Genomic DNA, 25,289 nt, shown 5'->3' with positions numbered 1-25,289 from the left:
TGATTGGCTTAGGGCCAAAGGGAAGTAACCCTTTCTTTTTAACTTTTGTACTGAGTTACTTTTCCTTAAATTCCAAGAATTAGTCTATTTTTAGAAATTCTATTTTTAGATTTTCAATAATTTAGGTATTTTTGTAACTTTTATTATTAGTCCTATGTAAAAAGTAAAGACATTTTTCTGTGGTAACATGTGTTGGTAAGACACTTTTTTGTATTCATTTTTGGTGTTTCTTTAATATTAGAGATTTTATATTTACCTCATCCCTCATTCTGGCACATAAACTAGTATTATTGTGCCATGGAAGCCCAGGATGAAGTACTCCGAAAATGAGTAAAAAAAATTTGAAAGTATTAAGTTTTATTTACGTTTTATATGTATTTTTAAAATTTCTTATGGTTGCCATTCTGCTATGACAAGACTGTATGGTGGGGGTGTAAGTGACTCCTGTGACAGTTCTAGTTAATATAATTTGAAAAGTTTTGAAGTTCCTTCCTATTTAAGCTGTTGTTGTTATTTCCAGATGGAGCCTGTGGTATGGGATACAAAATACTTTTCAGGACAGAGGCGAACCCGAAACTTCTGGGGGAATATTCCGGGAATGTACAATACTGCAAAATTCCATAAACAGTTGGAGAAAGAGAGAAAAAATCTTGACTCTGCACTCATCTCAAACTGTAATAGGAATGCACTGGTAAATTCTTTACTAAAAGTGTAATTTCCTTACCATTTCTATACACTTTACTCCCAGTTTGGAAGGTCTGAAGGGATTTAAGGTGGCTAACGAGATATGTATGGGATGAGAAATTTAGACCTGTAGATGAATGTGCTTTACTTATACAACAGGGCCAGCTAAATTCTAAGGTATTTCAATGTCCTTGTCATACATTGATATGTCCCGGATTGTCCCGAAAATTACATACTTGTCCCGATGCCCCAGAACAATAAAAATACAGGCACAAATAAAAAAATTCCCCTAAAAAACTTGTTTTTGTCTATAAGCTGTTGAATTTTACACAATAAACAGTCCCTGGTGTCACATTGTTTATTCCTAATTATCCAATATCAGTTTCATGCCCTCGAGCGGGACAAGTGTTGATTAAGCCTGCTTTGATCCAGGGATCATCCTAGGTCAAAATTTTAGGGAGAAGTGACTTCTCCCTCCGCAGAATTTAGGGAGAAGTTGAGGAATTTAAGGAGAAGAATCGGCATAGCATTCAGTTTCCTGCCTGTATATATCCACTTTCTATGGGTCTAGCTGTAACTTATAAACAGTAATTATTTAAGGAAATTGATTTTTGCATTATCATTTTCATGAATTTCTAAATAAAGTATAAACTTAGCTATGAAAAAAGTCGCCTTTAAATTTTTATCCGAAATTTACATGTCCGAAACTCGTAATTTAACAGGTGCACGATCAAAACGCCATGAAATTTTTCATTCATATTTCGATTCTCATGCTTTTGTAATGCCTGATTTTTGCATCAACTTGTTCAGATTTATACATTTAATTAATCAATTTATTTATTTTTTCGAAATAACACCAAACTCGTAGGTAATGGCGTTCTTTTTACAATATTTTATACGGCAGTTCTGACATCCGCGAAATCATTTTTTATCCGCAGTACCCGAGCAATTCATTTACAGAAATTGACCGTAATCATGGTAATTGAAATAAATTTTGAAGTAATCTTTAACAAAATGAAAGAATATTTATACAATTGTCGCATAAGATCATGCTCTCGTTAAGTTTATCGGCTTTTTACACGCCGATTGAAATTTTCAAAATGGCGGCGGCTTACAATATTATTGATTGACACTGTGGGATATTAACGCTACGATTGGCTTAAGTTTGACAGGTGAGTAGGCGGGGTTGACTATGGATTTATCGATAATTTAATCTAGAATATGCATAAAGTTTTACAACTTTAAGTAAACAGATAATCACTCGTTGAAAAACTCGGCGATTCGGACTTCGCCCGGAGGCGATAATTAGGCGAAGTGCCCGAGTTTAAAGTGACGATATCGCTCAAATCGCCTTGTAGGATGATCCCTGTTTGATCATGCGATGATCTTTTGATGACACTGGTTAAGTTACAGTCAGTTATTATGATGACCCTGATGAAGAATTGATAGGATTATGCAATCAATAACTGTTTTATGATACTTAAATTAGGAACAATAGCTGATAATCTTGTTGTTTTTAGCACGTTGGCGGTAAAACTACACGTAACCTTTATGAAGAAATTACTGAAAACGGTCAAACGATAAAAATTTTAAAAGGTTGTAATCATTTAATATCTAGATTGATTGTAACACATATTCTAAATTAAAATGTTGAATGCCTTTGCAGACCGACCCATGAAAATTGACCCGACTCCCAAGTATTTTATATCGCCGATTTTATCTACAAGATTTATTTTATTCCTTTAAGGATTCAGTTTAATTATTAGATAAACGTTTAAGCTTTAAAATGATACCAAATTATCTAGAGTCTAAATCACGATGACCAGGTTGATTCTTCGTATATAGTAAGTCTCCTAATTCTGTTCACCTCGGGAACGCAATAAATTCACATGCCTAACTATAGATGTGTATTACACATATTTACCTCCCTTAGAAAGCTAGACGACATTTGCAGCAAATTATGCTTCTAGTTACAAGTGAGTGAACAATGTTTATCATGAAACAGACAAATACCAATGTCATGGTGTATGTCCCGGACAAAAGGTAAAAATCCCGGAAATTTTAACTCGGAATCCCGGAAATGTCCTGAAAAATTATGGCATGTATGGTCCTTGTATTCAAATGTAGAAACAGTTATTTGTAGGTCTTGTTGATTTTTGGCCGAGTTTTCTGCAATGTAGCATGGTGAACATGTTGAATATAACTAAAAACCATGAACTTCAAGGCTAATTTTTCAGTACATCTAAAAGACTATAAAAGATACATGCAGTATGGAATAAGGAAATGAAAATAAGTTTTACAACATACTACTATAAGTCAGTTACCTTTTACAGAAGATACTCTATTGCTGAAGAGTATACCCATATGAGATTATCCTGGTATATAGTTCTTCTGCTTTGAAATTATTCCATTTTGTTGTTTGGGCAAGAATGGTTTTTTCATAGAGATTTAAATCTGTGGAAGTTAAAAGGAAAATTTGCTTGTTTGTTGGAATTTGATTTTTAATCCCCCGCCATGGCGGAGGGATTACAGGAATGGTCTGCGTCCGTCCTTCCGTCCGTAACACTTTCATGTCCGCTCCATATCTCCTAAACTCCTTGAAGGATTTTCATCAAACTTGGGTCAAATAATCACCTCATCAAGACAATGTGCAGAACATATGAGTCAGCTTTGTCAGTTCAAGGTCAAGGTCACAACTCAAGGTCAAAGGTTTGAGCCTGCCATTTTGTGTCCGCTCTATATCTCCTAAACCCCTTGAAGGAATTTTATAAAACTTTGGTCAAATGATAACCTCATCAAGACGATGTGCAGAACCCATGAGTCAGCCATGCCAGGTCAAGGTCACAGCTCAGGGTCAAAGGTTTGAGCCTGCCATTTTGTGTCCGCTCTATATCTCCTAAACCCCTTGAAGGAATTTTATAAAACTTGGGTCAAATGATAGCCTCATCAAGACGATGTGCAGAACCCATGAGTCAGCCATGCCAGCTCAAGATCAAGGTCACAGCTCAGGGTCAAAGGTTTGAGCCTTCCATTTTGTGTCCGCTGTATATCTCTTAAACCCCTTGAAGGAATTTTATAAAACTTGGGTCAAATGATCACCTCATCAAGATGATGTGCAGAACCCATGAGTCAGTCATGCCGGCTCAAGGTCAAGGTCACAACTTAGGGTCAAAGGTTTGAGCCTTCCATTTTGTGTCCGCTCTATATCTCCTAAACCCCTTGAAGGATTTTCATCAGACTTCGGTCAAACGATTACCTCATCAAGGCGATGTGCAGAATATATGAGTCAGCCATGTCGGCTCAAGGTCAAGGTCACAACTGAAGGTCAAAGGTTTGAGCCTTCCATTTCGTGTCCGCTCTATATCTCCTAAACCCCTTTAAGGAATTTTATAAAACTTGGGTCAAATGATTACCTCATCAGAACGATGTGCAGAAATTATGAGTCAACCATGCCAGCTCAAGGTCAAGGTCACAACTAAGGGTAGAAGGTTTGAGCCTTCCATTTCGTGTCCACTCTGTATCTCCTAAACCCCTTGAAGGATTTTCATCAAACTTGGGTCAAATGATCACCTCATCAAGAACTCATGAGTCAGCCATGTCAACTCAAGGTCAAGGTCACAACTGAAGGTCAAAGGTTTCAGCTCTGTATCTCCTAAACCCCTTGAAGGATTTTCATGAAACTTGGATCAAATGATCACCTCATCAAGACGTTGTGCAGAATTCATGAGTCAGCCATGTCAGTTCAAGGTCAAGGTCACAGCTAAAATCAAAGGTTTACCCTTTCACTATCCATAGCAGTGGCGGGGGATTTAGCTGTCGTTCAGACTGCCTTGTGTGGATTGGCACAATCACTAGATCCATGAAAATTATTCCCCCCACCCCCCAACCGAAACAATATTAATAATTTCACAGTACTGAAAATTTTGGAGGTACTATATTTTTTGTGGATTCTGTTAAGTTTCATATATAAATTAATCCCAAATTTGTAACAACTTTGTTACCAATAATTCTTTTTAGATTCACAGTTGAAGCTAGATATCTTGAATTGGCTAACTTGAAAATTTCCCCAAGTACTTTAACATTTCTCCCAGAACACCAGCAAAAGTGTTTGTCAAAAATTTAGTGAAGAAAGTGAAGTAATTATATATGAATTCTTTTTAGCTTGTCTGAGCACAATGGTAGGATTGTTGGAAGTCTGTCATCTGTCCTTCCACAACTTCTTAGAGAACATCTCCTACTAAACCACCAAACCAGTTTCAACCAAACTTTACAGGAATGTTCCTTTTGAGGTCGCCTTTCAGGTTCCTTTAAGTCTAGGCCATCCAGAATCACCTAAAGTTTCAATAGTTCTAGTTACCATGGCATCCATAAAAGAAAAACTTTAAAAATCTTCTCCTCAGAAACTGTTGGCGAGATTTTAAAATACCTTCAGAGGAATGTACCTTGGGTGGTTGCCTTTCAGATTCCTTTAGGTCTAGGTCACCCAGAACCACCTAGAGGCAAATTTACCATGGTAACCAAAAAAGAAAAACTCTCAGAAACTGTAGGTCTGATTTTGAAATAATTTAAGAGGAACGTTCTTGGGTGGTCCCACTTCAGATTCCTTCAAGTCTGTGCCATGTATGCTGAATTTTGTTTGCCATGGTAACCAGAAGGAAAAACTTAAAAAATCTCAGAAACTGCTGGCCTGATTTTGAAGTAACGGATAACCCTGTACCAAAGTCCTTCAGATCATTCTGTTCTGTTAAAAAAGATGCTACCATGGGGCTGGGCTAGTGGTCTGTGTATGGCTTTATGGAAAAGTTTTATCCTCTCAAATTGCTGGCTGATAATTTCAGAGCAATGTTCTGTAACAGACCTTCTGTCTAATAGTGTCTTAGTATCTCATGGTTACCCCCAACCCTAAACCCACAATCAAAGCACTGAGAGTACTGATGGGTCAGGACAATTTAGCTGTATTTATAACATGGCAGAATAATCTTCAGGGTTCATACAGAAATCTGGGAACTGAATTCAAGGACAAATTGGCATTTTCAAGGACTTGTACCGTGCTCCATTTTTTTCGAGACTGTTACGTTGTTGTTTTTTTTGGTGTTGTTACTTTGAAACACATTTATCAAACTATCTAAACCATAGATATTATTCATAACTTTCGCCCATGGCACTTTTTCAATTGTTTTATTACAAACTCGGCAATGCGCTTTGTGGACGTCATTTTCCTTTCTGCACCATCTATAATCCTTTAGCCAACTCAGTTTGAAACGGCACTTGCCATTTTAAAATCAATTGTCAGTAAATCACAACAGGAATCGGTAAAATTTACTTTTTTACAATTCAATTTGACATTTCAAGCACTTTTCAAGATGCAGCTCATTTCCAAGCACTTTCCAAGGCCTACACAAACCCAGAGAATGCAGTGTAACTCGATATAAAATACCTAAGATATTGTTGATTCAGTCTCTAAAACAAGCATTAAAAAAGCGTTCCTCACAAGAACCACAAACATGGAGTATTCTAATAGTCATGTTATTTAGCCTAAAACGACATATTTTACATTCAGTGGTAGAATCTATGTATTCTGAACAGATCTCCGGTACGACAGGGGGTACCAGATATGTCAAAAGCTATGTAATACTATTCATGACAATTTTAAAAACTAGGCTCATTGCTACACAAAAACTCAAACCACTTGTAAGGCGGAGATTCACTGACGACATTCTTATGATCGGGCCACACTCCCGCGAGGAATTAGTTTCCCCTTTTATGGCCTTTAACAGTTATCATGTTTCCAAAAAAGTCACAGTAAACATCGATGCAGAAAATGTTAATTTTCCAGACATTACAATTTGGAGAAACCAACAAGAAACATCAACAGAACAGTATACACAACCTACAGATGCACATCTATACTTACATTCCACTCATCATCCCGTAACATCAGAAAAATAGCATAACATAGAGCCAAGTGGCACAGATCCTTCGCAACTGCACACTGAAGACTTTTTAATACAGTAAATGAACTTTTTTTGTGTAGAAATAATGTTGAATTTTTGACAGGAACAGTCTTGCCAGATCACTAGATATAAATAGTAACAAATGTTCTATAAATAGTAACAAACGTCACAAACTGATGCCACATTTTTATACGCCCGTTTGAAAAACGGGACGTATTATGGGAACGCCCCTGACGGGCGGGCGGGCGGGCGGCGTCCACAGACTTTGTCCGGAGCATATCTTCTACATGCATGAAGGGATTTTGATGAAACTTGGCACAGTTGTTCACCATCATGAGGCGGAGTGTCATGTGCAAAAACCAGGTCCCTAGGTCTAAGGTCAAGGTCACACTTAGAGGTCAAAGGTCAAATTCAAGAATGACTTTGTCCGGAGCATGTCTTCTTCATGCATGGAGGGATTTTGATGAAAGTTGGCACAATTGTTCATCATCATGAGACAGAGTGTCATGCACAAAAACCAGGTCCCTAGGTCTAAGGTCAAGGTCACACTTAGAGGTCAAAGGATACAAGAAAGAAAACTTTGTCCGGAGCATATCTTCTTCATGCATGGAGGGATTTTGATATAACTTGGCACAAATGTTCACCACCACAAGGCGGAGTGTCATGCGCAAGAACCAGGTCCCTAGGTCTAAGGTCAAGGTCACACTTAGAGGTCAACGGATACAAGAATGAAAACCTTGTCCGGAGCATTTCTTCTTCATGCATAGAGGGATTTTGATATAACTTTGCACAAATGTTCACCACCACGAGGCGGAGTGTCATGCGCAAGAACCAGGTCCCTAGGTCAAAGGTCAAGGTCACACTTAGAGGCCAAAGGTCAGATACAAGAATGACTTTGTCCGAAGCATTTCTTCTTCATGCATGGAGGGATTTTGATGTAACTTGGCACAATTATACACCATCATGAGACGAAGTGTCTTGCGCAGTTCCCTTCTTTAGAATTACTTCCCTTTGTTGTTACTATAAATAGCTTATATTGTAACTTTTTCATTACTAGTCGTAGGGAAAAATCGAGACCACTTTTCTGTAGTACAACATGCATGCTACATCCAATTATGAGGTGTATTTTGACCAATCTCTACCTGGTAAAGATTTTTGTGTGGACTTACAATTTTTTTTTGGATTTTTTTTTTTTTTTTTTTTTTTTTAAGATTATCTTCCCTTAGTTGTTACTATAAATAACTTATATTGTAACTTTTTTATAATTGACCGTAGGGAAAAAACAAGACCACTTTTCTGTGGTACAACATAGATGTTACTTTCAAATTTTAGGTGTATTTTAATGTATCTCTACCTGGTAAGGAGTTTTTTTGTGGACTTAGAAAAACAAATGACTTACAATGATTACTAAACAACCACAAAATTAAAATTCCATTTGCAAATACAGGTGCTAGAGTAAAGAAATTTGCTGTGACGGGCGTATATTGTGACATTCTGGCACTCTTGTTAGTACTTCAGTTAGTATTTTTCTATTGAAATGTATCCTGATGAAGGTCTTAGCAGACTGAAACCGGTTGATCATATAATAAATAGTCCACAACCACCCTGGTGTTCGACGTGTTGTTCTCCCCTCCCATGTTTTATCTTTTGTTGTAAAAACTATGTTAATATGATAATAATTCATAGCTTTTCCTCAGCAATTATCATATACATTGTTAACATGGTACATAGCCGTACAACTACAAGTATATAATTTGACTACTGCACCACCAAGGATCCATTTGTCATTACCAGACCCCTAGCCTGCATGTAATGAAACTAATTCACAAGTAAGTTGACATGCTGGCTGCACATGAATTCTGTTTTCAGTAGATGAAAACATATTTTACAAACAAAGTAGTGGTTGATTAAAACATATTTTGCAAACTAAGTACGTGGTTTGCAGTATAAAAACAAATTATACATGATATATGGACACATACAACCACCACTTTTTATTCAGTTTTGATAACAGATGAAAATCATGTTTACAGACTCTTCTATCATCATAAAAACAGTCTCAGGAAAAATGTGCAGCCTAGACCGGGACTCGAACCTTCGGCTTACCATGCCTACGCTCTTCCAATTGAGCTAAAATGGCTGACCGGTACGAGAACCGCTACAAACCTTCCCTCTTATTGCAAGATAATTGGCACTCTTTGCCAATGTCTGACACAAACTGTTAACCGAATTCAGATGCACACCCCAGTCAAACTGCTTAGCTCATGGGCTCCAAGGGTGAACATCTCAGTAGAACCTCCAAATGTAACAGTCTCGGGAAAAATTGTGCAGCCTAGACCCGAACCTCGGACCTTCGACTTAATGCGCAAACGCTCTACCAACTGAGCTAATTAGACCACCCAGTAATAGAACCACTACATATGAATGAATGACAAATCAATTGTTATTTTACCATAAAATCAACTGATAAAGATTTATAGGGTGTTAAATTCATGTCCAAGATTTTGACATGAAACACGTGCAAAACATTTTTTCTGCTGCATATAATTGATTAATTTTAAATTCAATATGATTTGTTAATCTACAAGAAAAAGGAAGATTTCCGTAGCTACTTTAGAGACATTTTAATATGCAGCCATTCAATGAAAAAATGAAAATGAAATTTTAGTCCCATTCAAATACAGTATAATCAGTAGATTAAATGGTACTTTCACTTAGAAAAAACAGTGTATGATTTCCAGTCCGCACACTTTCCTGTCTTAAAACTCGTAAAGTCTTAAGATGTACATGCAACAAAATAAGCTAGGTTTAAAAAGTGAAAGCAAGCATTCAAATAAGCAATTATAAGTAACGGATTCAGGTGTAATCAAGTCACGACAAGTGTTTGCTGAACGGTGAACGTTATACTTTACGAACCTTTTCTACTGTAACTTTCGGTTTATCTCCATGGTTAGGTAATCCACGGCATTCGAGCCAACGTTTCAGCTCAAATACTGAATGCTCATTTATATCATTTGAGCAAAACTTCGCCCTTGGAATACGTTTTCCGTCAAGTTTTTATTGGGAAAAGTTTCTCAGAAGCGTCGTGTTTGTTGTGTGTATGAAGCGGTTTACATAACATATATTGATAACATCACTGGTGACTGCATTCTAAAAATAGCTGTCAATATAAAAATAGCCATAAATAGTCCTGATGATATTCATGCCCTTTGTTATAGCTGCACTCATTTTTGTTATTTGCCGTTTTGCACTAAAAAGTGTAGTGGATTTTCATTTTCCGTCTTTAATTCCATTGAATCGGAGCAAAGCCCCGACCCAAAAAAGCAAATTTTTGTTTTATGTTGCCTCACAGTATCCTTGGTCATTAATCCCAAGCCCACATTACTTGCTCATATTAAATGGAAACTTTTAAAGTCTTCATATCAGAAAACAATGGCCCTATTCCATAACTATTTCTCTGAATACTTTTCCCTGCTTCATCCTCTTATCAATATTTTTGAGCAAGCTGTGAAACTCGGGTAAACAATCTAGGGTCATGTTGGCTCTCGTGTAAATTCAGGAAAATCATGACATCTCCATGTCTACATAATGAAGACTGATATGATTACGGCAATGTAACCAACTTACCTGTATCTCTAAGTCCAGTACGAAAATTTGGCAATGTAACCAACCTAGCAGTATCTTTAAGTCCAGTACTGAGATTTGGCAATGTAACCAACCTATCTGTATCTTTAAGTCCAGTACCAAATTTGGCAATGTAACCAACATTGTTGTATCTCTAAGTCCAGTACAAAGATTTGGCAATGTAACCAACATTGTTGTTTCTCTAAGTCCAGTACTGAGATTTGGCAATGTAACCAACCTATCTGTATCTTTAAGTCCAGTACCAAATTTGCCAATGTAACCAACATTGTTGTATCTTTTAAGTCCAGTACCAAGATTTGGCAATGTAACCAACATAGTTGTATCTCTAAGTCCAGTACCAAATTAGGCAATGTAACCAACATAGTTGTATCTCTAAGTCCAGTACCAAGATTTGGCAATGTAACCAACATAGTTGTATCTCTAAGTCCAGTACCAAATTAGGCAATGTAACCAACATAGTTGTATCTCTAAGTCCAGTACCAAGATTTGGCAATGTAACCATCCAAGTTGTATCTCTAAGTCCAGTACCAAATTTGGCAATGTAACCAACATAGTTGTATCTCTAAGTCCAGTACTGAGATTTGGCAATGTAACCAACCTAGCTGTATCTCCAAGTCCAGTTCCAATAATCTTGAGGTAAAAGGCTTACTGATTTTGAATTGTGTTTGAAATGTGTATTAGTTAGATCTTTAGACTTGTGTGTTATTATATTTGTAGGTGAGTCATACCCCTGGGATCACTCTATGTAGTAACTCCCTTACAGTTACCAGTGGTGTGAAGAATACTCTTGTCAGTATGAACAGGGAACCAGACCATATTTGGGTACAAGAACTTGAAAGGTAGGGCAGCAGTTAGTTTCGGTATAAACCCTCGAGGCAGTTCTGCATGATGGCTAAATAGGAAGTTGTGTGTTAACTATAAGGGAAGGGGTCCAGGTTTGTGATTTGGGGGAAAAAATTGTTATCTGAGCTGATTGGAATGAAAATCCTGATGTAATATTGATTAAAGTTTAGATATTTCCTGTTCAGAGAAGAGGCCTGTAACAGTCGCTATAGAAGAAAAACTCGAGCCTATGTTCAAGTTGTAGTGTTACATCATTTATCTGGATAGAGTGAATTTAACAAAATCTGGTTCAAGCATTTGAAAAAATAGGCATGCCAAGAAAAAATGGCAACTTGTGTTTTAACTGAGAACTAGAGCATGGTTTCTATTTAAAAAGAATTCTTCACAAATAATTCCAGATGATGCCATTTAAAAATTCTTGGGTTCTCTTTAAAGGGAATTCCTGTAGTTTTTTATGCACATCTTTCTGCAGCCGACACTATGGAAAATTGAACTGAAGTCAACATTTGTTGAAACATGTGACAGACAATCTTAAATATGAGGAATCTTGAATAAAATAACATTTTTAATAAGTTTTACCAATAATCAGATGTTGATACTGGTTTATGTTGTATTGACATGTATCATTGCCTGACTTGTTTCTTGTCATTTTTTGTGGCTGTGTTTTGACATCGCATTTTAGTACATAGACAGTGTTGTTTATATAATACCAGACAATTGATTTTGTATTGATAAGACAATTTCTGATTTCAGATTATTTAGTATTATTATAGAAAGAATTAAGAATATTTTAAACTTTTTTAACTTATTATAAGCAGATATACATGTAATCAGTTTGGTCAGATTCGCGCCATTTTTCGGCCGAACAGGTGTTGTATTGAAGCGGTCTTAACATAAAATTTAGCCTGGTGACCTATACATTTTTAGCCCTTTTTATGTTGACAATACAATTATTTATACATAAGAAAAACAGGAAAAAATTCTATGAAACAGTTTTTTTTTCAAAATAAAAAAAAAATGTTCTTCACTATGGGTATTTTTCATCGAAAAAAGTTCACAAAAGTGAATATGAAACAAGATTTTTTTATTTTTACACATCATTATAAGGATATACTGGTTTCCTAGTAGTTTCCGGACCGAAATCACTAATTTTTGCCAGGAACTTTCAAACAAAACATAGTAGAAACATAAAATTTTCACAGAAAAAAGCTAGGTTCTTCATTAACACCATGCGGAATTCGTATTACACTTGCGTTCATAACACAAATGTAGATGAGGCCTCAAAAGTGGCAATTAATTCCATTAATATCTCAGTAAGTCAGAGTAGTTTTCCAGACATTTCATTGTTAAAGTTGTAACGTTTCTGTAAAAGCAAACATTTCCGATTTCGTTATATATATTCAAAGTTGATACATAATTCTAAGGCGTGATGATGATTTGAAAAGTATTTTTTCAAGAATTTAACAAATACTAGATTTATAATACGCTCATTTACAGTTACGTCTAATTACGTTTGAATGACGTTTGCAACGTCACGCTAAAAATGACGGGACGTATTTAGCAGACTGCATGGTAATATTACAAAAAAAAAATTAAGAACTTTTAATATAATTAACAACTTTTTGAAAAAAAAAAAAGAACAAGACCGGTCTCAAAATTGATAGTCTAATGCCCTGACCACTCGGGCATGGACACTGCTGCTAAACATTTGATTGATAGACGGTATCGTAGGTAAATCCCTGACTATTAATCGTTAATTTAATGCCATAGTATAGTGAATAGGTCGATTTTTTCGTACTTTCATTGTTTTATTTTATTATTATCGGAATGTTTTACTGTATCGTCTGTAAATGGGAGCATCAGTTGACTGATGTTTACCTTCAATGGGCCTCAATTTCTGCGCATGTGCACTAACTGGAATTCCCCTGCAAGTGACAATCTCTTGTGTAAACATTACATCGAAGTAAGTTAAAACAACCGGGATATTCAAATAATAAACAAGCTCGGTAATGCTAGGTTTTCGCTGCTATGTAAAGGCAACAAAGGTCTAGATGATATGATGTTGTTACCCAGATGCTTTACGACGGCGTAAAGTCTATACAGCACGAAATTTTAAAGGTCCGGAAAACTACTTGGGTCCGGAAACTACTGGGAAACCAGTAGTATTACAAATATGACTATGAAGAACAAATAAGTATATAATAAAATCTGTAAAAAGAATAAACCTTACTATGCTGTCTTGGTGCATATTTTGGTTGGTTTTTATAAAAAGCCGAAAATTATGAAAATGTTGAAAAATCGCTGGCAGTTTCAGCAACAGTGGGTGTGTTCAAAACAATTTTTCACAAAAACAAGACTGGGGACCCATTGTTTTTATTTGTTCATTGTTTTCAGCACAAATTTTCCTATCATATGTGAATTTGAAAAAAAATCTATGATAGGAAAAAAACTATAGGAATTCTCTTTAATTTGGTAAATGTTTCAAAATGAGACACCAAGGACCTATACATTTTATTTCACCATTTAATTGAAATAGATAAATTGACACAGATACAATGTTAGCATTTTTTTTTCTAAAGTTGAAAATCAAATTTGCAATTTTCCATAGACACTCATTATGAAAATTTACATGAGGTCCTAGTTTTTCAAAATAGTTTAGCAAACACATCAAGCACACCACAGCTTAATGTTGATAGTACATGGTGATTCTGTGAAAAATAGGGATTAAAGCAAATTAAACACAGGGAAATGTTGTTTGAATATGCCAAACTGTCTAATACCCTTGTCACACATATGGCGCGGATAGCTACGTTTGACCACGGATAGAAACGTAGTAATCCGTATCGATCCGCACCTGAGCCGTACCTTAAGGTAGTAATCCGTATCAATCCATACCAATCTGTACGGCTAAGGTACGGATCGATATGGATTACTACATTTCTATCCGTGGCTAGACGTAGCTGTCCGCGCCGTATGTGTGACTAGGGTATAAGGAAACTGTATTAGAAATAAAACAGGCTGCAATTCCTGACAGACACAGTTAAGGAGTAGATAGAGCAAACATTAGTCTGTACTGTTGGTAGTGTAACATTATACACAGCCTGCACAGGAAAAAAAACATAAAATCCAAGGCAGAGTACATTTAGTTTCTAATACTTTGTTGGAATGTTTGTCTGTATGAAATCTAGGTCAGGTTTGAAACTGGATTATCTAGATGAAAAAGTAGGTCTCAAATCATAGAAAGACATTGTTAACAGTCAAATTTTAGGTCAAATTTTCTATCTGATCTTCAGAATGTTTGTGTGTTTAAAAACCACGATAAATTCGTAACTGGATCACATGTAGATGCCATTTATTCAACATAATCATCATAGATCTTTGTTAGAACATTTTTAGCTCACCAGTCAAAGTGACAAGGTGAGCTTTTGTGATTGTGTGGCGTCCGTCGTCCATCCGGCCGTGCGTCCGTAAACTTTTGCTTGTGACCACTCTAGAGGTCACATTTTTCATTGGATCTTCATCAGACCTTGTGACCTCTCTAGAGGCTATATTTTTCAATGGTCAGACACCTTGTGAAAGTAGGTCACATGCGCATGGCGTCCGTCCATCCGTGCGTGTGTGCATCCGTCCATAAACTTCAGCTTGTGACCACTCTAGAGGTCACATTTTTCATGAGATCTTCATGAAAATTGGTGAGAATGTTCATCTTTATGATATCTAGGTCAAGTTTGAAACAGGGTCACGTGCGGTTAAAAACTAGGTCAGTAGGTCTAAAAATAGAAAAACCTTGTGACCTCTCTAGAGGCCATATTTTTCAATGGATCTTCATGAAAATTGGTCAGTATGTTTATCATGATGATATCTAGGTCAAGTTCAAAACTGGGTCACTTGCCACCAAAAACTAGGTCAGTAGGTCTAAAAATAGAAAAACATTGTGACCTCTCTAGAGGCCATATTTTTCAATGGATCTTCATGAAAGTTGGTCTGAATGTTCACTTTGATGATATCTAGGTCAAGTTTGAAAGTGGGTCACATGTGGTTTAAAACTAGGTCAGTTGGTCTAAAAATAGAAAAACATTGTGACCTCTCTAGAGGCCATATTTTTCAATGGATCTTCATGAAAATTGGTCAGAATGTTCACCTTGATGATATCTAGGTCAGGTTCGAAAGTGGGTCACGTATGGTCAAAAACTAGGTCAGTAGGTCTAAAAATAGAAAAACCTTGTGACCTCTCTAGAGGCCATACTTTTCATGAGATCTTCATGAAAATTGGTGAGAATGTTCACCTTGATGGTATCTAGGTCAGTTTCAAAACTGGGTCATGTGCCTTCAAAAACTAGGTCATTAGGTCAAATAATAGAAAAACCTTGTGACCTCTCTAGAGGCCATATTTTTCAATGGATCTTCGTGAAAATTGGTCAGAATTTTTATCTCTATGATATCTAGGTCAAGATCAAAACTGGGTCACATGAGCTCAAAAACTAGGTCACTATGTCAATTAATAGAAAAAACGACGTCATACTCAGTTCAAAACTGGGACATGTGGGGACAGGTGAGCGATTCAGGACCATGATGGTCCTCTTGTTTTGTATAAAATCTGGGTCAAGTTCAAATTTTTGTCTCTGTTAAAAAACTAGGCCAAATTAGATACTACTAGGAGTAAGAACTAGGTCATGTGAGCTATACAGGGCCTTCTCTGCCCTCTTATTGATATTTAATATACTTTAATATATATTTTTATTTTCACTTTATTGTAATTCCCAGTATTGTTTCTGGGTATTATCACCTGGATGTTTATTTCAATTTCTAGAGGTTTTCCATAATAAATTAAACAAGTATAATTGACATGCAACTTTAGTTACAAACAATGTAAAAGAATGGACTTTTCATAAGAAATAAAAAAAAGTTATTTTTACCAAAACAACAATTTGTCATTTCTTAAATGTTATTTTGTATTTTTGTCTTTCATGTTACAAGATATCAATAAATAAAACAAATTAATCTTGGAATTGACATTGTAAAATCATGTCAATTTATAATACTGCTCTTTCTTTTTCTGTGTAACATGTAGTATATCTTATCAAATGTTTCAGACCCCAGGTTAAAAGCCTGATTATGACCCTGTTAGATTTTTACAACCACGTCCATATTTAAGTCGCAAAAATACGTGTATAAGTTGTGTTTTTTGAAAACAGTTGATTACAATTTATATTATTACAGATATATATTTTATTTTTTGGTGATGCTCATAGCTCAAAAAGTATATGGCCTAGAATAATGAGTTCTACAGGCACATTGTAGTTTTACTCTAAAATGGTTAAATATCATACGTATATCAATTAAGTAATTCTTAAGATATCAGGAAAGTAAGAAATTAAATGAATCGAAAATATGGTATATTAATTTTGTAGAATAAATTGTGTCACCCTTGGTCAAATTGATCATTTTCTCTTTCTTTTAAAAAATATTGGCAATCAGTGTGGTACAGGTATTTTGCCATATTTAATGTGAATATACCGTAGATTCCCATGTATAATGCGCACCCGTGTATAATGCTCACCCCCGATTTTAGCCCAAAATCCTGGGGAAAAAAAACATTTTTGGTCAATTTTGAGGTGGATGGAAAACGAAAGTAGAGTTTACATCGACACCGGTAATAAATTTTATCTCCGCAGCGGAGAGCAGCATCGGTCTCGCAGTACTATCGATTTTTGTTTTCTCGAAAATAAAACCAGTAAAATATTGTTATATTTGTTGTTTTACCTTTTTTTAATTAACTGTTTTGAATAAATAAATAAATAGCAGCTGATTCAATATTTCGGAATGGTATATTTCAAAATGACATGAGCTTCTCAATTCAAACCGATAACAAAAGGTGTGATAGTCTTTTTGTCACGATCAAATAGCCAGTAATTACCGGCAGTTAATGTGTCACCTCGTGTCAATTATGTTGTTCACAGTTAGATCTCGGTTAAAGATAATTCTCGAATCTTTAATAAGTATCATAATTTTTGTGATTTATTAACATTTCTTTCATCAAAATACTTCTAAATTTATATGAAATTAATTTTGTTTGAAAGAAAAATAAACCATTCGATTTTTTACGGAATGTAACGGCAATCTTAAATTTTAGCGGTGACAGTAAGCGTGGGGAGTAGTTTCCCTTTACCAAAATGGCGAAAATCGGTAACAAACTTGTTTTGAAATTGTCTATACTTGTGTATTATGTGCACCCACAATTCGGGGGTGGTCCCGGGGGTCAAAAAACTGTGCATTATAAATGGGTATCTACAGTAACTAAACAAATTTCACCAAACTGTTGCAAAATGATAATAATAAAAAAATGATAAGAAAAAGTAAAATGGCATTATAATTATATTCAAAACAAAAACACATTTGTAGCCTTATCAGTGTTTTATGTCTGTGTTGTTTTAACGCTCCTTAATTGGGGGCCAATCGGACGGATATAAACGTGTGATGGATATACACCCTTACAGAAGAAAAAGGCCTGCTGCGTACTCTTGCTGTGTACATACAGCGTATATGATGCGTACATGATGTGTACTGAAATCAAGGGCTTTAAATAGTACGCAGGATATACACCGCACATACACCGATAGTACGTTTGTAGTACACTTTTGACATGCAAATGAGCTCTGCCGCGTACTACTTGCTGCGTACATGCTGTGGACTACATAGTACACAGGATGTACGCTGGAGGAATTTAGTATGCGGGAAATAGTACGCAGCATGTACGCGGCACATACACTTTTCACATGCAAATGAGCCTGCGGTGTACTACCCCTGCGGCGTACATGCTGTGTACTCCTGCGGCGTACATGCTGTGTACTCCTGGCCCGAGTCCTGCGGCGTACATGCTGTGTACTCCTGCTGCATACATGCTGTGTACTCTTGTGGCGAAACTGCTGTGATAATGTAAATTCCTTACCCCACCAACTTTCGTATGCAAATGCTGATCATTTGGACAGAAAAAAAAAACAGAAAAAAGATAAGTGACATGCATCAATAAGTATTTACCCTTACCAAAATAATGTAGATTGATGTTATCAAATAAATTAGTATGCTTTTCTTCATCCACTTTTCAATGAAATAAGTCAATTTTTGTAGCATGTAATTTGGAAAACATTTGAAGAAAATGGCATAACTGCATCAAGGGGAAACAACTTTAATGCAACTAAATATAAGTGTTATGATTTATTATAGACGATGTGTGCGTAGTATGTATTTATTTTGATTAAAATCCATCTGAGAACATTATCTAGGACTGGAATTATATAAGCATTTATACACTTTTACGTCCGTAAAAAGTAGCGCACCAAAAAATTTTGGATTGATTTTTTCCAATGGGGCGAGCGCAATTAGCCAAAAAAACGTTCTGAAAATATACGAGCGGCAAATCCGATGAACAACTTTTTAATTTGGTGAGGCCTTAATGAGTTAACATAATGAGCATTAAAGCCTTTATAGAACATGATAGAATGGTGTTTTGCTTAAGAGTATTCAAATAACAGTGAGAGCTTATTAATTCTTCTCATTCGGGCGCTGTTGAGGCATTATCTTGGTAATTATTTCATGTATTACAAAATGTAATGCAACGAAGTTCAAATAAAGCTTTTCAATTATCCAAGTTAGAAAGCTCCAGGATTAATTCAAAATGAAAAAGAATATATTTTTACACTGCATGCAAGGTGCAGCTCAGAAATCACTAAGATGTAAGCTTCACAAATGAACACTGCAAATAGTTTGGCAAATTTTCATTGTTCAGAATACCGGTAATCTGAACTATTCTATGCTATTAAGATAAAAGTTACTCGGAAATCAAGTTCTTGCTTCCAAAAAAAAAAAATGTACAAATCCTTCCTGCATGAAGTGTACTTCAGACTTTTACCTAAAAAAATTCAAAGTATAAACACCAAAAGAAAATGAACAAGTCCCTCCCGCGTATATGAAGTTTACTTCAGACTTTAACTTATAAAAAAAAAACTAAGTATAAATGCCAAAAGAAATTGTACAAGTCTTTCCCGCGTATATGAAGTCTACTGCACAAATTTCAAAGTATCTGCGGTATACATGCAGTGTACTATTTTCTTGTACAAGTCCCTCCTGCGTACATGCAGTGTACTCCTTAAATTTTCAGAGTCTGTGCTGTGTACTTGAAGTGTACTAGTGACCTCCTGCGTACATGCTGCGTACTCGTCGAAATAGTACGCGGCATGTACGCGGCATGCGGTGTATGTAAAATGTACTCCTCTGGCGTACTACTGTGTTCGCGGCATATACACAGCAAATACGCAGCATGTACGCCACAGAGGCTTGCTTCTGTAAGGGCAGTTTCTATCAGCTTTCATTCATTTAAGATTACAGTATAGAAATAACATTCATGTGAAATCATTTTAAATTGAACATGTACAATCAATCATGAAAGTTTCATAATGAGGTAAAGTAAATAACGACGATTTTCATGATAACTGAAAAAAAATCATACCACCAGTTTAAATTTTCACAAAAGTAAAATTACATTTCCACACACACAAAAAATGATCATTGATCATGATCATTTTTTTTTTATAATTTCATAAAAAGTTAGTTGATATCATGAAAACATACGTATTTGCTGTGGCAGTTTAAAGCACTGACTAAAAATATTTTTATGATATTTATCTTGCATTCATAGAAAATTTTTCTGTCATCCTGAAATATTTTTAGTTTTTATTATAACTGTCGTTATTGTTGCAAAAGTTTCATGAAAGTTATGTGGTGGGAAGTCAATTTTGTTTTAAATGCAGATATTTTATTTACATAACAGAAACATTCTTGAACATCAAAATCCTCCGAACATAATTTCCGTCTTTAATTTGTCCTAGGCGGACCTTGAATTTATTATCTTTTTTTTTTTTTATTCGTTTTGTTACACTGTGCTGCGTAGTTTCGGCAATTTATTACCTAAAAACTAAAAATGAAATCTATACAAAAAATTTATATGGAAATACCTTTCGTTCCTCACTTTTTCTTCTCCAGATAAGCCTTTCAACATTTATGGCCAATAGAAACCTTTCTCGTTTCATATTTACTTGACATACATTGTAATTGGCTTAATTGAGACTGATATTTAAATGAAAATTACATAAGGTATATGAGAACAACAACATATTAAGAAGAAATACGCATCTCTCTTTCTTTTTAGAACTAAGATATTAATTGCAGTATTCAATTGAATTTCTCATGTTGTAAAATTTGTGATTTTAACACTAAATGAATTAATCGTGAAGTAAAATTGATTTAAAACTTACACTGATTGTGTCGAATAAAACATTCAATCATAAAGTAACTAAACTGATTTAATCATTTACTTTAACCTTTTGATCACGATATTTAATTTTCATGCAACATTAATATATTGTATGCATATGACGCTACAACAACAACTTCGCACTGAAGTTAATTATTCTTCAGAATCAGTGGAAATTAACCGTCTGAGAACGTATCAAATTTTTATTTCACAAAAATAAAATAAATATCATTCAAAAGATATACTCGTTGAGAGTAGGAAATTATTTGTACATAAGCTTTTATATCAATGATTTTATACAAAAAAATGCTTTTAAGAAACGCATGCATGAGATTTTTACACATTTTATATGGAAAATAGAAAGGAAAAATGACAAAATGGTGGCATTAAACATCATGTTCGGAACGAATCAAAAATAAAATTTAATTTCAAAATACCGTGTAATGAATCAAATGTTGAACTTTGGTAATATTTTTGCACCTAAGGTTTCTTATTAGCTCGACTATTCGAAGAAAAGTCTAGCTATTCTACTCACCCTGGTGTCGGCGTCACACCTTGGTTAAGTTTTTGCATGCAAGTACATACAGCTATCATTTAAAGGCATATAGCTTTGAAACTTACTTATTCTTTTTCTAGGTCAATAACCAACCGCACTGGGTCAAGTTCCATAACTCTAACATGTATTTTGAGCAAATTATGCCCCCTTTTGGACTTAGAAAATTCTGGTTAAAGTTTTACATGCATGTTACTAACTCCAAAACTAATGCAGATATTGAATTGAAACTTCACATGTGTCTTCGGGGTTATAAAACTAGTTGATAGCATCAGGTCCCATAACTCTGACCTTCATTTTGGCCAAATTATGCCCCCTTTTGGACTTAGAAAATTCTGGTTAAAGTTTTGCATGCAAGTACATACAGCTATTACTAAAAGTCATATAGATTTGAAACTTATTTTTTCTTTTTCTAGATCAATTACCAACCTCACTGGGTCAAGTCCCATAACTCTGACATGTATTTTGGGCAAATGATGCCCCCTTTTGGACTTAGAAAATTCTGGTTAAAGTTGTACATGCAAGTTACTATCTCCAAAACTAATGCAGATATGGAATTGAAACTTCACATGTTTCTTGGGGGTTATAAAACTAGTTGATAGCATCAAGTCCCATAACTCTGACATGCATTTTAGCCAAATTATGCCCCCTTTGGACTTAGAAAATCCTGGTTAAAGTTTTGTGTGCAAGTACATACAGCTATTACTTACAGACATATAGATTTGAAACTTACTTTTTCATTTTCTAGATCAATTACCAACCTCACTGGGTCAAGTCCCATAACTGTGACATGTATTTTTGGCAAATTATGCCCCCTTTTGGACTTCAAAATTCTGGTTAAAGTTATACATGCAAGTTACTATCTCCAAAACTAATGCAGATATGGAATTGAAACTTAATATGTTTCTTGGGGGTTATAAAACTAGTTGATAGCATCAAGTCCCATAACTCTGATATGCATTTTGGTCAAATTATGTCCCCTTTCGAACTTAAAACTCTTGATATTTAACATTTTGGGTAATATTTTCCTGCTTCTGTGACAATATTTCCAATAGTCTAGCTTGGCTGTCTTACGACAGCTCTTGTTTTTAGTAATTTTGTTATTAAGTAAAACGTGTACATGCCCTTTTTATTTCTATATAGACCGCTATCCATTATTGGCAGGAGGAATATTCTTCGGTATGAGTTGTGATGTGCATAATGGTAGATTTTAAATTTAGAAGATCAGATAAATGGGAATTTTATTGTTCAGTGTCCTAGGTTGAGGTAATATGAAATCCACAAAATTTAGTTTTCAATAAATATCGATGATTTTACAGTATTTAAGCTAAACCTTCATAAAGAAATATAGTTCTAGTTTTAAATGATTGTAATATGTTTACTTTAGATTGTTTGGGTTGCCAGCACACTACACAGATGTTGGTCAGTTGACACATGAAGGCAGGAGGAGACTTATTGGTAAAGCTTGGAGTGTGCCAGTTATCAAGCATCTTCTGGCACCATTGAAAAACTATTTCAAGGTCAAGGACACATAGTCAAGTGGAGGTGCCAGTGTCCTGTAGGAAGACATCTAGTTTAATCTTGAGACATTGTCTTTAAGTTGCTGCTGCTGATATTTTAATACTGTTTGCTTGTTATTGAGGGTACTCACGTTTCTAATATTAGGCCTAAGTATTCCTATGATTATTTGAGTGTAAGGAATGTTAATGTAAACTTTTTTTGCTTTTTTGCACCATTAAACAATATACTTTGAATTTGTGATAAGATTAGTTGCAATGTTTACCAGCAGTTTTAATGGATAAGAGGAATGGAAATATGCATGTCTTGAAGGCGTGAATGCTAGACAGGTTTTTATATTTTTGTAGGTTTTTAGCTCACCTGAACATTTTGTAGGTTTTAGCTCACCTGAATTCGAGGTTCAGGGAGAACTGTATATAGACTGATGGTGTCCAGCTTCCATTGTCCACAATTTACATTAAACATCTTCTCTTCTGAAACTACTTGTCAGAATTACACCAAACTTGGTTTGTAGCATCCAGGCAAGGTCCTCAAACTTTTTCAAGTGAATCTGCTTGTTCCCTTTCAGTGTCTGCTAGAGCTAAAAATAAAAAAAAAGCCCTTTATACGCTTTTTTCACATGAATCATATTAAGAGATCTTCATAAAACTTGGTCCTTAGCAATGTTACAAGGTCCTCTCCAGATATTTGTCAAGTGGGGATACTCGGCTCCTTTTAGAGGCTGTTAGAGCTAAAAATAGAAATACCTTTAAACAACATGTTCTCACGGAGCACTTGACAAATCTTCATCAAACTTTGTCTGTTATAGCATTGTAAAGTCTTCTCCAAACTTTCTGCAGATCTATGGATCGAGTCGACGTGAGTTCGATCCCCGGGAGCAGTGTAGGTTCTCTGTGACGATTTGATAAAAGACATTGTGTCTGAAATCATTCGTCCTCCACCTCTGATTCATACATGTAGAGAAGTTGACAGTAACTTGCAGAGAATAAGGTTGTACTGGTACAGAGTCCAGGAACACTGATTAGGTTAGCTGCCAGCCGTTACCTAACTGAAATACTGTTGAAAAACAGCATTAAACCCAAAATCAAACAATCAAATGGGGGACAATTGAGGGGCTGCTGTAGCTAAAAATAGAAATACCTTTGTCATTAAACTTGGTGTGTAGCTTTATTATAAGGTCATCTCTAGAAATGTTGAGATATGAAGGTGCTTAGCCCCTTTAAGGGACCACTAGTGCTAACAATAGAAATATATTTAAACAACTACTTCTAAAGAAGAGCTTGATGGATATTCATCGAACTTAGGCTGTAGCATCATTATGAAGTCCTCTTCCAATTTTGTTGATATGGGAGCTCTTGGGCCCCTTTTAAGGGTTGCTAGAGGGGAAAAAAGAAGTACCTTTAAATGACTTCTTCTCATGAACCACTTGGTTGATCTTTATCAAACTGTCTGTCGCATTATTATGATATCTTCTCCCAGTTTTGTTATGGAGGAGGTGCTTGCTTTCTTTTATGAGTCACTAGAGCTAAAGATAGAAATCTATTTAAACAGCTCTGTGTGAACCACTTGATGGATTTACATAAAAATAGAAATACATTTAGTTGACTTCTTAGGAACCATTTGATGGATCTTCCTCAAACTTGGTCTGTAGTATCATAATAATGTCCTCTCCCACATTTTTAGCTCACCTGAGCCAAAGGCTCTATTTTGATCGCTCACCGTCTGGTGTCTGTCCATCGTCCGTCCACACTTTCCTTTAAACAACATCTCCTAAACCACCAATCCAATTTTGAGGAAACTGCACAGGGATGATCCTTGGATGGTCTTCTTTAAAACTTTTTAGAAGAATTGAATTCCATACAGAATTCTGGTTGCCATGGCAACCGAAAGGAAAAACTTAAAACATTTTCTTGTCCAAAACCACAAGGCCTAGGGCTTTGTTATTTGGTATGTAGCATCATCTATAGGTCCTCTACCAAGCTTGTTCAAACTATACCCCTAGGATATAATATGGCTCCGCCCTGGGGGTCACATGGTTTCTATAGACTTGTATAGGGAAAAACTTCGAGAATCTTCTTGTCGAAAATCACAGGGCCTAGGGCTTTGATATTTGGTATATAGCATCATCTAGTGGGCCTCTACCAAAATTGTTCAAATATGGCCCCGCCCAGGGGGTCACATGGCTTATATAGACGTATAGGAAACTTTTAAAAAATCTTTTTGATATTTTGTATGTTGCATTGCCTAGTGGTCCGCTACCAAGATTATGCAAATTATGCCCCCAAGTTGAAAAGAGGCCCCACCCAGGGGGTCCCAAGTTTTACATAGACGTATACAGGAAAAAACTTTAAAAATCTTCTTGCCTGAAACTGCAAGGCCTAGGCTTTTGATATTTACTATGTTGCATTGCCTGGTGGTCTACTACCAAAATTGTTCAAATTATGCCCCTGGGGTGAAAAGTGTCCCAAGTTTTACATAGGAAAAAACTTTAAAAGTCTTCTTGTCTGAATGTTCAAGGCCTAGGCCTTTGATATTTTGTATGTATCATTGCCTAGTTGATCTCTTAACAAGATTGTTCAAATTATGCCCCTGTGAAAAGCGGCCCTATCCCAGGGGTCACTTGATATACGAGTTATATCGGAAAAAATTATCAGATCATATTTCCTAGACTGTTTAATTATAATTATATGATGACCCCAAGTGATAAGGTATAACTCGACTGTTACTTTGACCTACTGTCCTACTTTCTTGTTTTTAGCTCACCAGAGCACAAAGTGCTCAA

At 35.6% G+C, this 25,289-nt stretch overlaps 1 protein-coding gene across 1 annotated transcript in view; it reads left to right on the top strand.

Annotated features, from left to right (window-relative positions):
- The window catches only part of LOC123530124 (DNA (cytosine-5)-methyltransferase 3B-like), a 41,524-nt gene extending 16,866 nt beyond the window's left edge, over window positions 1–24,658 (top strand). Inside the window, exons 5-7 of the mRNA XM_053521024.1 lie at window positions 521–691; window positions 11,001–11,122; window positions 22,377–24,658. Coding sequence (XP_053376999.1) covers window positions 521–691; window positions 11,001–11,122; window positions 22,377–22,524 — 441 coding nt within the window. The 3' untranslated portion in view covers window positions 22,525–24,658. The remainder of the gene's footprint in view (window positions 1–520; window positions 692–11,000; window positions 11,123–22,376) is intronic.
- Window positions 24,659–25,289: the final 631 nt, after the last annotated feature.

Source organism: Mercenaria mercenaria, chromosome 13 (assembly GCF_021730395.1).
Source record: "Mercenaria mercenaria strain notata chromosome 13, MADL_Memer_1, whole genome shotgun sequence".
Classification (NCBI taxonomy): Eukaryota; Metazoa; Mollusca; class Bivalvia; order Venerida; family Veneridae; genus Mercenaria; species Mercenaria mercenaria.
This window is presented reverse-complemented; position numbering and strand designations above follow the sequence as displayed.